The sequence below is a fragment of the Vipera ursinii genome (assembly GCF_947247035.1).
Source record: "Vipera ursinii genome assembly, chromosome: 2".
In the NCBI taxonomy this organism is placed as follows: Eukaryota; Metazoa; Chordata; class Lepidosauria; order Squamata; family Viperidae; genus Vipera; species Vipera ursinii.
Window position 1 is genome coordinate 90,825,313 of NC_139513.1, and position 12,254 is coordinate 90,837,566.

A 12,254-nucleotide genomic window follows, 5' to 3' on the forward strand; every position below is an offset into this window, starting at 1 on the left:
TCCTATGATGGTGGCTGTTACCACACCAATATCAAGATTCTTAATACCGCAGGATGTATTCCTACCTACTAAGAACAGATTGAACACAAATGTCAAAAGGATAAGAAAAGGAGGAAGTGTGAGCAACTCACTATCTCTTCTCCCTCAGGGGCCTGTTGCTACCACACTCTAAACTTCTGACAGCTACAGGTCAACTGTATCCTTTAATACTAGCTCACAATACTAATAAGAGGAGATTCTAGATTTTATTTCTGAATAAATGTGTTTGTTTTTGCATCCGTTAGATTTATACTCCTCCTTTACTTTGTACCATTCAAGGTAGCATAGAAGTAGTCCTCAACTTACAATCGTTCGATTAGCAATGTTCAAAGTTACAACGGTACTGAAAAAAGTGACTTATGGCCAGTCTTCACACTTAAGACCGTCACAGTATCCTCATGGTCACATGATCAAAATTTGGGCACTTTGCAACCAACTAGTATTTACAATAATGCCCAAAATCATGTGGTCACCATTTTGTAACCTTCCTAGATGGCTTCCAACAAGCAAAGTCAATGGTGAAAGCAGTATTTGCTTAATGACTATGTGATTCACTTAACAACTGTGGCAAAAAAGGTGATAAAATGGTTGTGACTCACTTAACAAACAACTGCTTTGCTTAGAAACAGAAATTCTAGTCCCAGCTGTGGTCAAAAAGTTGAGGACTTCCTGTAAATATTGCTCCCTCCACCTATTTTCCCCACAACAACTCCTTGTAATGAGGGATGGACTGAGAAAGAATGACTGGCCCAAAGTCACCCAGCGATTAGACTGCTTTTGGGGAACCATTTTGAATACCTCTCTTTTAAAATCGATGTGCAGAAGCTGAATTGGGTTCAGAGAAGAGCTGATGAAAAGGGCCTGGAAATCAAAACTTAGTAGAAAAGTAAAACACTTGATATGTTTCACTTAAAAAAGAGCAAGAAGATAGGATAGCAAACAAATATTGAAAAGACTGTTAAAACTGAGAACAGGACAAGAACCTTTGGATTGAAATTAAAAGAAAGGAGATTTAGGCTGAATCCTAGAAGGAATTCCATGACAGTAAGAGTTGTTAAACTGTTGCCCAGACTGGAACAGTGGTGGAATTCCCCTTATTGAAGGCTTTCAAGCAGGATTGGATGACTTACATTTCTTATATTTATATGACTTACTTTTAGATTTCTGCACAGAATGGAGGGTTGAACTAGATCAGGGGTGCCAAACTGCCGGCCCACGGGCTGGACGCATCACGAGGAAACCATGTCCACCCCATTTGCTGGCAATGGGGAAAAAGTTCCGAGTTTAACATGTCTGAACGAGATGGCCTATATAACATCCTATAACTTACAAATTCTACATCGTACATTTGTTGATCCATGCAGAGTAATAGACTTGGGAGTGTGGAGTCATGACCATTATACTATCATATGTCAGAGTGCTGTATTCGTTTGTCCTTCAGTTTGGAACCCTGAAAAATAAGGAACTGCCATGTCTATGATTAGGTTTGGAGAAGACCACCTGCCAGATCAATAACCAGGTGCTTCTGCAGTCTTTCATTGAGGTGGTTTCTGATTACTGTGGCATTAAAACAGTCACGGGTCAGAAATTCCACACCACACATTTCCTTAAAACAAGAGGTTTCCACATGGGAATTTCTGAGATCACCCCAGAGAAATCTTCTATCCTTGCTTTTCTATCCTTTGCAAGAACTAAAAGTTCTCTCAATGATATGGAAGGAGATAAACTCCAACTGCAAAAGAAATTGGTCAGAAGAACGGGTGGAGATGTTTTATAGTTGCCTTGTGAGAGAGAATTAGTTTGTAATATAAAATAAGTTGAAGTCTACCTTTAAATTAAAGCTACTTTAAAATCTAGTACAGGTAATCCTTGACTTACAACCTTTTGTTTAGTGACCATTCAAAGTTACAATGGCACTGAGAAGAATGACTTACGACCGTTTTTCACACTGATGACCATTGCAGCATCCCCATGGTCACATGATCAAAATTTGGATGCTTGGCAACTGGCATGTATTTATGATGGTTGCAGTGTCCCCAGGTCATGTGATCACCTTTTGGGATCTTCTGACAAGGAAAGTCAATGGGGAAGCCAAATTCACTTTAACTACTGTGTTACTAATTTAACATCTGTGGTGATTCGCTTAACCACTGTGGCAAGAAAAGTCATAAAATGGGCCAAAACTCACTTAACAGCTGTTTTGCTTAACAACAGAAATTTTAGGCTCAATTGTGGTCATAGGTTGAGGACACCCTGCTTTTGTCAGCCGAAGTCGATGATTCCCAAACCTTTTCGTTTGTTATCCAAAACTGCTTATCAGAAAGTCTTGTCAAACTTCAAGCACTACTTGTAAGTTCCTTCCTTGAGCACTGTCATAACTTTGGTTGCTAAACAAATGGTGGTAATTCAAGGACTACGGGTATTATGAAAAAATGAACGATTTTCATGTCATTTCAACAAATTACCATTGGTAATTTCATCATTTTTCATCTTACCAGGAACACTGTTAGAGATTTTCAAATATATTTTACTACACATGGCAATTTTTAAGTCAATTTAAATGTCACTCTTGTGATGGGTAATAAATTTATAAAACCACGGTTGCCCAATTGGAGTGATTTACCTACATTGGGGAAGCATTGGCCTAAGTGAAAAGAAGCAACTTATGAAATCAAAAAATAAAATAATAACTTCTCCTTTTCATTCTCTAAAAAAGGAAAGCTTTTGTATTGTTGTATTTTAAAAAAACACGATAAGATTAAACACGATAAGTAAATATGCTTCTCTTTTTATATGTTTATCTGATGCATCCAAAATATGCCATTTCGTTCACTAGTAAAAAAATAACCATGAGTCAATTTGATATTATCAGGCAAAAAGCTGCTATATAAAATCCTGTGTTGGAACGGAAGCATGACTAAATATAACTAATGAGATCAATGAAACCAAGAGTTCCTGGAACACCTTTGGGCTTCCTTATAGCATCTACCAAATTATATTTTCCATTATATATTTTCTATTTGTGCCTTTGCTATTATCATTCCGAAAGTATGGCATAGAGGTAACTTTAAGGCTTTCTAAAGTGTTAGCATCCTATCATAAGTATAATGGAATGATACAAAAGCTTTTCTTACCGAGAAGGATTAATAGCTATATAAGAGTAAGATTTACATTATTAACATTTCAGCTTCTTGTTAGTGTAGTGTCGTAGTGTAGTTCCATATAATCAGATGAACAAAGTGGCCATAAATATATGATTTGACAGCAAAAGCGTAAACAATTAAGAAAAATGAGATTTATACAGTATAAGTAGAAAGATAACTACCATAATTAATGGTAGGTAATTAGATGTAGAGTAACCAAGATTTAAAGGCTCAGGTAAAAAAAAACAACTAAAAATTCAGGGCAGGAAATGTCCCCCACTATTTTTTTTCTTCTAAAATTGAAATATTTTTAAAACATGGTTTACAAATGAAATATTTTCTTGTAGTTAATAAATGGAGAGAAGCACCAGCAGAATAATTCCATGCCTAATTTGGATGTGGCTTTTATGTTTCTGATTTTTTTTATCTCAAATGTCCATGGATCTTCTTTTCTGTAGGCCTCACAAGGCATAAAAAGTGTATGCACACACATATATATGCGCACACATGACAGGAGTGCCAAAAAAAGATTTTTAAGCTATTTCAGAGTAAATCCAAGTAGTAAATTTTTGTCTGAATTATACTTTTACATTGAAAAAGTTCATATTTAGTTGTCAAACATGATAATATTATGAGTAAAACAACTTAGTTGTACTACAGTGTATCTCAACCTAAATCTGAATCTAAAATCAACAAATGGCTTGAAATAAAGATTATGTAATGTTTTTTAGTTTTTCCAGAATTTGGATTTGTTTGGGGTTTTTTGGGTGAAGTTAAGGAAAAAAACATGAGGATGGAAGAGCCAAAAGAATTGATTGAAAAACTGGTTTTAAGATTGAGAAAAAAAGTGAAATGCTGGGGTATTACTATGACCAGTGCTTTTTTTGTAAAAGAAAAAGGTGCCAGAACTCACATATGTCATACAACCCGCCTTGCCTACCCTACAAGGTTCCATCCAAAAAAAGGTGCCGGAACTCCGTTCTGAGCGTTCTATGAGAAAAAAAGCCCTGACTATGACTAATGTGAATTATATGTTATTTCAGAACAGTTCAGTTAAGACATGGGATGATACAAAGAAAGATATTCTAAGATGGGAAAAATTACAGTTGTCATTGTGGGAGAAAATTTCAGTGATAAAAATGAATGCATTGCCTAGAATGTTGTTTTTGTTTCAAGCAAAATGTATTTTGACAACTGAGATACCTTTTAAGCAATGGAAGAAAGATGTGGATTTCTAGGGCCAGGGGAAAAAGCAAAGGGTTAAATGTAAATATAAGAACCTCCAAGATGCAAAGGAATGAGGAAGAGTAGGAGTGCCTGATATGAAAATGTATTTTGTATCCTGTTGCTCAGTTTGGATAAAGGAATGGGCGCTGCTGAGAAATAAGAGAATTCTAGCACTAGAAGAGCACAACCTGAGTTTGGATGGCATGACTTTCTCTGGTACAATAAGCTTTATGTTGCTTTTAAAGATCGCTACATTAGAAATGTCATATTGAGACTACAGAAGAGATATAAATTCAGATTGTGCCCCAAATACTTTAAGGGTCTCAGCATTTTATAGAAAAGAAACAGCAAGAGAGATGATTATGCTATTGAGAGTTGTTACAAGAGCATGAAGAATATAAGATGAAATCAAGAGATCAGTTGATTTCAGAGGCATTTAGTTTCAATGGTTTTCATATGCACAGTTAAGAGAAAGATTTAAAGTAGATAACAGGGCATTTTGAATTAAACAGTATAGGACATAATTTGAAATTGAAGTATGTACAAATGATTAACATGTAATTGCTAAAATATATCAACTTTTGTTAAAATTTGAAACAGAACAAGCGAGAGTGTATAATAAAATGAGCTAAGAATTTTGGCCCTAATATATTTTAGAACAATGGGAAATATGTGACTGGAAGGATTGAAATTTACATTATGAGTTAAAAGAGAATTTGTATTATAATGATGCATTATTGGTAAATGACTCCAGAAAAATAATTTATTTTATCCAGTATAAAATAGTTCAGATTTCTGTTGAAAATATAGAAACCATGAGGGATCTTTTTTATCATACCTGGTGGACTGCAAATAGCCAGAAACTTTTGACTTCAAATACATACAGGGAACGAATACAAAGAAACATTAATATTCAGTCAAAAGCAGCTGGGGCTATTTAATAGAAAAGTAGAAAAGAGCTATGGAATATTGTTTTTAATATATAAGCGCTGTGAGATTATTATATGCAAAGTAAAAATGGAAAGACCCTGAAATTTCCACAGTTGAGGAATGGCTGGTGAAGATGACAGAATAAGCAGAGATGACAAAATTGATTTGTTTGATTAAAGAAATGACAATAACTGCATTTATTAGTGACTGGAAACCCTTTATGGACTTTGCTAAAAAGAAAAAAATGAAATTGTGATTTATACCTTTGATGGTTAGAAAGGGTAGATTATGGAAAGAAGGAAATTAGGGTCTAAATACAGAGAAAGAGTAAATATTAATGTACTTATAACTGCTGTTAAGGTTGGAAACTGCTTGTTTATAATTTTTCTTTTTCTTTTCTGTTATTTTTATTTACTTTCCTTTTTTCTTTCAAAATTTGTCCAGTTTTATTATTTTTTAAAAAATAAAATAAAAATTATATATATAACAAAACAACATTTGGAACAATTTTTTTTGAAAGAAAAATCTTTTTTTTCTCCATCTGTTCAAAATTTCTGGAAATTTTAAATCTCTAAAATTAACATCATAGAGATTCAGTTATAAATAATAGTATTAGTTTATAATGTGTCATCAGAGAATTTATTCCCATGCTTGGGGAAGCCAGATTTTACTTAACAACCCTGTTACTAAATTAACAACTGTGTTAATGAAGTGATTCTCTTAACAACTGTAGCGAGAAAGGTTGAAAAATGGGGCAGGATTCACTTAACAAATCTTTCACTTAGCAACAAACATTTGGGGCTCAATTGTGGTCTTAAATTGAGGACTACCTGTATAGCTTAGCTATTTTATATTTGTATGGATATTTGTGCAAGAGTAGCCATTTTAAAGTCAGAATATCCTGAGGTGGTGAAATGAGAAATCTTGGTTTGCTAGGCAGCATTTGGCAAGGGAGGAATGACACCAAGTTAATGTTGCATAGGCCTAAACTAGAGATTTGAATGTCTTATTATACTGTATTATGAATTGTGCTGTATTAATTACATGTTTATTTGGTCAACAATCTTTTTATAATCCAAATATGTCCTAATAATATGTGTTTCTGCTTCTGTAAGAAATAAAAATATTTTGAAGCTCACATTACTATTACTATAATAAATACTATCCTTTAAATCAGGAGTCTTCAAACTTGGTCCTTTTGTGATTGTGGACTTCAACTTCCAGAATTCCTCAGCCAGCCATGCTGGCTGAGGAATTCTGGAAGTTGAAGTCCACAAGTCACAAAAGGGCCAAGTTTGAAGACCCCTGCTTTAAATACTTTCTGATAAAAATTTGTTATTTTAAAATCAAGAGGTTATTTTAAATATTATTTTAAGCGAACGCAGAAAGCTTTTAATTTGTTTCTACTTATGGCCTTATTTATGATCAATGTTAAACAATGAATGCTTACACTATAGTACCAGTCTAGGTACAGTATAGTTGGATTCATGAATATCAGCAACCCATTTTTGTTGGATTGTGGTGTCAATTACTTAGAAATGGTTGTGACATTTATTATAGTATCTCCTGAGAATACCTGAAGATATCGTACAAGGTTCAATGTTAGTAGTGTAGTTTCCAGGCAAGATAATCTTTTATCATGCTTGTAGTAGAACTTTTTATATAGGACTGGTATCATTCTTGAATATCAAAGCACAACATTGCATGATCAGATTATAGTGAAAGCAAAGGAACTTACATTGTAAAAAACCTGTTTACTCTTTTCCATCTCTTAGAGCAATAATGTCGTTTCATAGCATGAAAATGGAAGAAATTAACAAGATAATTCGTGATTTGTGGCGAAGCACATACAGGGGCCAAGGTACAAATATATGTGTACAGTATATATCTTTGCAATAAATTTTATTAGGGGTGGGGAGTATTAGGGATAAATTCTGGGATCATCTTTCTTTAAGATAAAAACAGATTTATACATTTAATCCTTGAGAAGTTATATAATCTTCCATAATAAGCAATATGACATTTCCAGTTGAGTCATCTTAATTGATACATCTAGATGAATTATTTCCTATTACTTGTCTTGTTACATAATCATCTTCCTCTTCCTCTTTATACACTTATATATATTGCAATTGCTGAGTTACCAGAATTCTGCATTTTGAAATTTCTTTTCTTTTTCTTTTCAAAATTAATACCTTGCATTTGTTAAAAAAAGTATGAGCAGTGCTTTATAAGGAAAATCCATCTTCTTGGCTAACGGAGGTAAAATAAAAATGTATCAGTACCCAAACAAGATCTGGAAAAGCTTTTGACAAAAAATCTGAACTAATGTGACAATATGGTGGACAAATGCCTATATGATAATAGAGTGGATTCCTTCTGTAGATAATGTTTAGAATGCTTTAAGGTAAAAAAAAAAGTTGCTTTGGCACTAACTGCATAAAATTGTTTTTTTTTCCCCTTAAAGATATTGACTATATAGAAATTCGGTCTGATGCTGATGAGAATATCTCTGCTTCTGACAAAAGGAGGAGTTACAATTATAGGGTAGTCATGACAAAAGGAGACACTGCTCTAGATATGAGGGGCAGATGCAGTGCTGGCCAAAAGGTATGTAGCAGCATATTGTTTTCCTGCCAACTCATTGATTTGTAGACATTTATACTAAGAATAGGATCTAGAGTATTTTGTTGAAAAGCTGAACTCAGAAATAGTGACCCTACAATTGGCCAAGCAAGATGGAATGAGAAAGAACAAAGAATGAATTCATATTTTTCCCAAGGGAAGATTTATGGGAAACATACATTACATATTAAACCCCATGAACTCTACGGAGCTGATTAAGGAACTGCGTCTGTGTTTAATTGGAATAAGACTCACATTGTCATTTTGTGCAAACAAAGTCTCCATCAAACTACAGTTTTCTCTTCTATACAGAGAATTATTTATTTTAGGATAGTTTCAGTTCCCAGTTTCAAATCATGTTTGCTTCCAAAACATTCTGATGTGAGAAACTGTGGATAATGTTTTAGCCTGGTTTTTCACATGAGCAATGGAAAGAGTAAAGTGGCTACTTGGAGCAGCACAGTTTGCAATGTCTATGGAGATTCTCAGTCATTCAGGTCATGGTTGTCTCAAAGGTGCTTTTTCAAAAGGCAGGTGGACTATGTTTTTTTCCCTTGAGGAGGAGGAGGAGGAGGAGGAGGAGGAGAAGATGATGATGATAGAGTTGGAAGGGACCTTGGAGGTCTTCTAGTCCCACCCCCTGCTTAGGCAGGAAACCCTATACCATTTCAGACAAATGGTTGTCCAGGCTCTTCTTAAAGACTGGACAACCATTTGTCTGAAATAGTATAGATCCGTGGTGGTGAACCTCTGGCACGCGTGCCACAGGTGGCACGCAGAGCCCTCTCTGTGGGCACGCGCAACATTGCCCCAGTCCTAGGCCATCAGCTGGGTTTTCTAAAACCTTTTTGCTTTAGGCCTCCACTGCCATGTGCAAAAAAAAAAAGGTTCAATCAATCAATTTCAACTTCTCGCGGAGAAAAAAAAGATCTCGCAAAGTTGGACTTGATTGAACTTTTTAGTCCCACCCAGTCTGCCATTACCACTGCAGCCACACTCACCCAATGAGCCACGCCCACCCAATGGGCCAGGCCCACCCAATGAGCCACGCCCACCCAATGGGCCAGGCCCACCCAATGAGCCACGCCCACCCAATGGGCCAGGCCCACCCAATGAGCCACGCCCACCCAATGGGCCAGGCCCACCCAATGGGCCACGCCCACCCAATGGGCCAAGCCCACCCAATGGGCCAGGCCCACCCGGTACCCGATGATACATAAGTGGGTTTTGGGTTTCAATTTGGGCACTCAGTCTCTAAAAGGTTCGCCATCACTGGTATAGATGTTTCGCTTCTCATCCAAGAAGCTGGTTGGATTGGGGGGGTGGTAAGGATCAGACTAATCCTTCCATTCCTCTCTTCTCTCCCCCCCCCAGTCCACAATCCAGCCAGAACTGATGAAACTTATTGGATGAGAAGTGAAACGTCTTCTTCCTCAAGGGAAAAAAATCAGTCCACTTGCCTTTTGAAAAAGCAGCTTTGAGTCAGAGTTTGCATTCCTCTCTTCTTAGCTTACTTAAATGCAAGATGGATGATCAGATTTCACCAACCAGCTTGGGACTTGTGAGGGAAAGCAGGTGCATGTAATGCTGTTAGTAACCCCACAAGGTGCTAGTAATGGTGTTCAAAGCCCTCCATGGCATGGGGCCGGAGTACCTCAGGGAACATCTGCTGCCGGCATCAAGCTCCCTGCGCCCTGTGCGTTCCCACAGAGAGGGCCTCCTCAGGGTGCCACCGGTCAGAGAATGCCGTCTGGTGGCCCCCAGGGGGAGATCCTTCTCTGTGGGCGCCCCGGAGCTATGGAACCAGTTACCGGTTGAGCTCCGGACGGCGCCCGATCTCCGCTCCTTTCGCCGCGATCTGAAAACATACTTGTTCGAGCAAGCCGGCCTAGCCTGAGGGGGGATTGGTGGGGTTTTTTTTATCATTTTTAATTGGGGTTTTTATTATGTATCAATTGTATTTTAATCGGGCATGTATTTAATTATCTTTTAATTTTTGTAAATTTCTGTGTTTTATTCTTGCCCTGTACACCGCCCTGAGTCCTCCGGGAGAAGGGCGGTATAGAAATATTAATAAATTAAATTAAAAATTAAACCTTAATATGAGAGGTGATGGTGGTTTCTGTCACAGAAAGATTTCAACGAAAGTCTTCTTCATTGTGTACCAATCCTTGTAAGAGTGGGCTTTTTAAAAAAAATAAAAATAGGTGAGGCTTGATGTATCTAAGTCTCATTTAAGGTTTAAAAAGCAAAAAGAAAACATGCAAAAATGCAAAGATTCATAAACACAAAGTGTTGCCACCCCTGTTGTAGGGAAGAAAGTCTGATCAATCTCTTTTTAAATAGAATTTCCTCTTTGCATATCTAAATATACATGGAACCTGTCAATTGCACTTAAGCAAAATTATTTTGTATTTTAATTTGGGGGGAGGAAATGTTTTCTTGAGGGTGAGAGCTCCTCATTAGCTCAGTGACCCACGATCTGTCATCACTGAAGCTTTCAATGACAAACCATAGTGAAGGGTATGTTGCGTCGGTTGTGCTAAGAAAAAGTGCAGGGGAGGAAGACTGTTAGATGGGAAGATCTCAGGTTTTTTACTGGGGGAAAAAGATGTGATGCTAGTGTACCATAGGATATGATTGTAGATTTATGTGGCTTGTTTAAGACCCAGCAAGCACTTGATGCTGTTCTGGGTGCATTTTACCTAGTCATTTTCAATTATTTTTTGGTTCATAAAATAAGATATAATATACCCACTGTAGTTAGATGCTACCTATTGTAATACAAGTTAAAATTTTAGAAACTTCTTATATACTTTTACTCAGTCTTGAATTTGGAAAGTAACCATAGTAATGATTGCTGGATTCTCTTTAATTTGTAATCAAATATATTACTCGGATTTCTCTAGTTTAACCATTTGAAGTAGAAGACGCTGTTGCTCTCATTTAAGCTTAAACGCTGATAATCACACCTTCCAGAACTATATGAATATTTTCATAGTAATACTGAAACAGAAGGGAATTTACTAAGAAAATTGGAAGGATAATAATTACAAAATACCCAACTCTCTTTTTCTGTTCTTGGAAGGAGAAAGTGACTCAGCCAATTCAAGTGTGTAGATGTTTTAGCATTATAAATTTAAAACATAAAGTGCTTGCATAGGAATTGCTGGTGACTATTGCCAGATTACCCCAAGTGGTAGTTATCTCTAAAGGGTCTTTGCATATACAGACTACGTCTTTTTTCCACATGGCAAATGGTCTAGTTAGTAAATCCATAATTTCCTCCCAAGAGATTGGAGGTTCAGCCTGTGGAAAAACTAGAGTGATCAGTCAAGATATGTTTTTTGTTGTCTCAGTGCTGTAAAGGTACACAAGTTATTAGGGATGCTTTCAGCCTTAGAAAGACAAGATTAACTGAGGTTTCCTTTATCAGAGGGCTAAGAAGTTTAATCATGGCTAATGACTTGCATCAAATTAATGTATGCTACAAATATGCTAATACTTTTTCAAAGCTTGGAAATGATATTTATTTAAGAAAACGGGGGGTCTTTAACAGCACCTGTAGCATCTTATTTATTTTTTTATTTATTTTATTGAATTTATATACTGCCCTTTCCCGAAGGACTCAGGGCGGTTTACAGGGTACTTAAAACATTGATACAAAAATTAAAAACGATTAAAAAGATTAAATTTAATCCCTGAAAAAAATATAAAAAACCCCGATTAAAACTCTCAGCCTGGGCTGGAAAGCTCAAAGAGCCAGGTCTTCAGGTCGCGGCGAAATGAACAAAGGTCGGTGGCAGTCCTAAGCTCCACGGGCAGCTGGTTCCAAAGGGCAGGCGCACCCACAGAGAAGGCCCTCCCCCTGGGTGTTATCCGCCGGCAATCTTTTACCGGCGGCACCCTGAGAAGGCCCTCCCTGTGGGAGCGCACTGAACGAAGGGAACTTGATGACGGCAGCAGGTGTTCCCTCAGATATCCCGGACCCACGCCATTTAGGGCTTTATAGGTCATCACCAGCACCTTGAATCTCACCCGGAGGGCAACCGGAAGCCAATGCAGCTCGCGGAGTAGAGGTGTTACATGGGAGTATCGGGAAACCCCCATCACAACCCACCCGGCTGCATTCTGCACCAGCTGAAGCCTCCAAGTGGTCCTCAAGGGCAGCCCCATGTAGAGAGCGTTGCAGTAGTCTAAATGGGAGGTCACGAGTGCATGAGTGACTGTGCGTAGGGCATCTCGGTCCAGGTAGGGTCGTAACTGGCACACCAGGCGAACCTGGGCAAA

At 37.3% G+C, this 12,254-nt stretch overlaps 1 protein-coding gene across 1 annotated transcript in view; it reads left to right on the forward strand.

Annotated features, from left to right (window-relative positions):
- The window catches only part of RAD50 (RAD50 double strand break repair protein), a 51,853-nt gene that overhangs the window by 37,808 nt on the left and 1,791 nt on the right, over window positions 1-12,254 (forward strand). Inside the window, exons 23-24 of the mRNA XM_083354372.1 lie at window positions 7,115-7,200; window positions 7,807-7,949. Coding sequence (XP_083210498.1) covers window positions 7,115-7,200; window positions 7,807-7,949 — 229 coding nt within the window. The remainder of the gene's footprint in view (window positions 1-7,114; window positions 7,201-7,806; window positions 7,950-12,254) is intronic.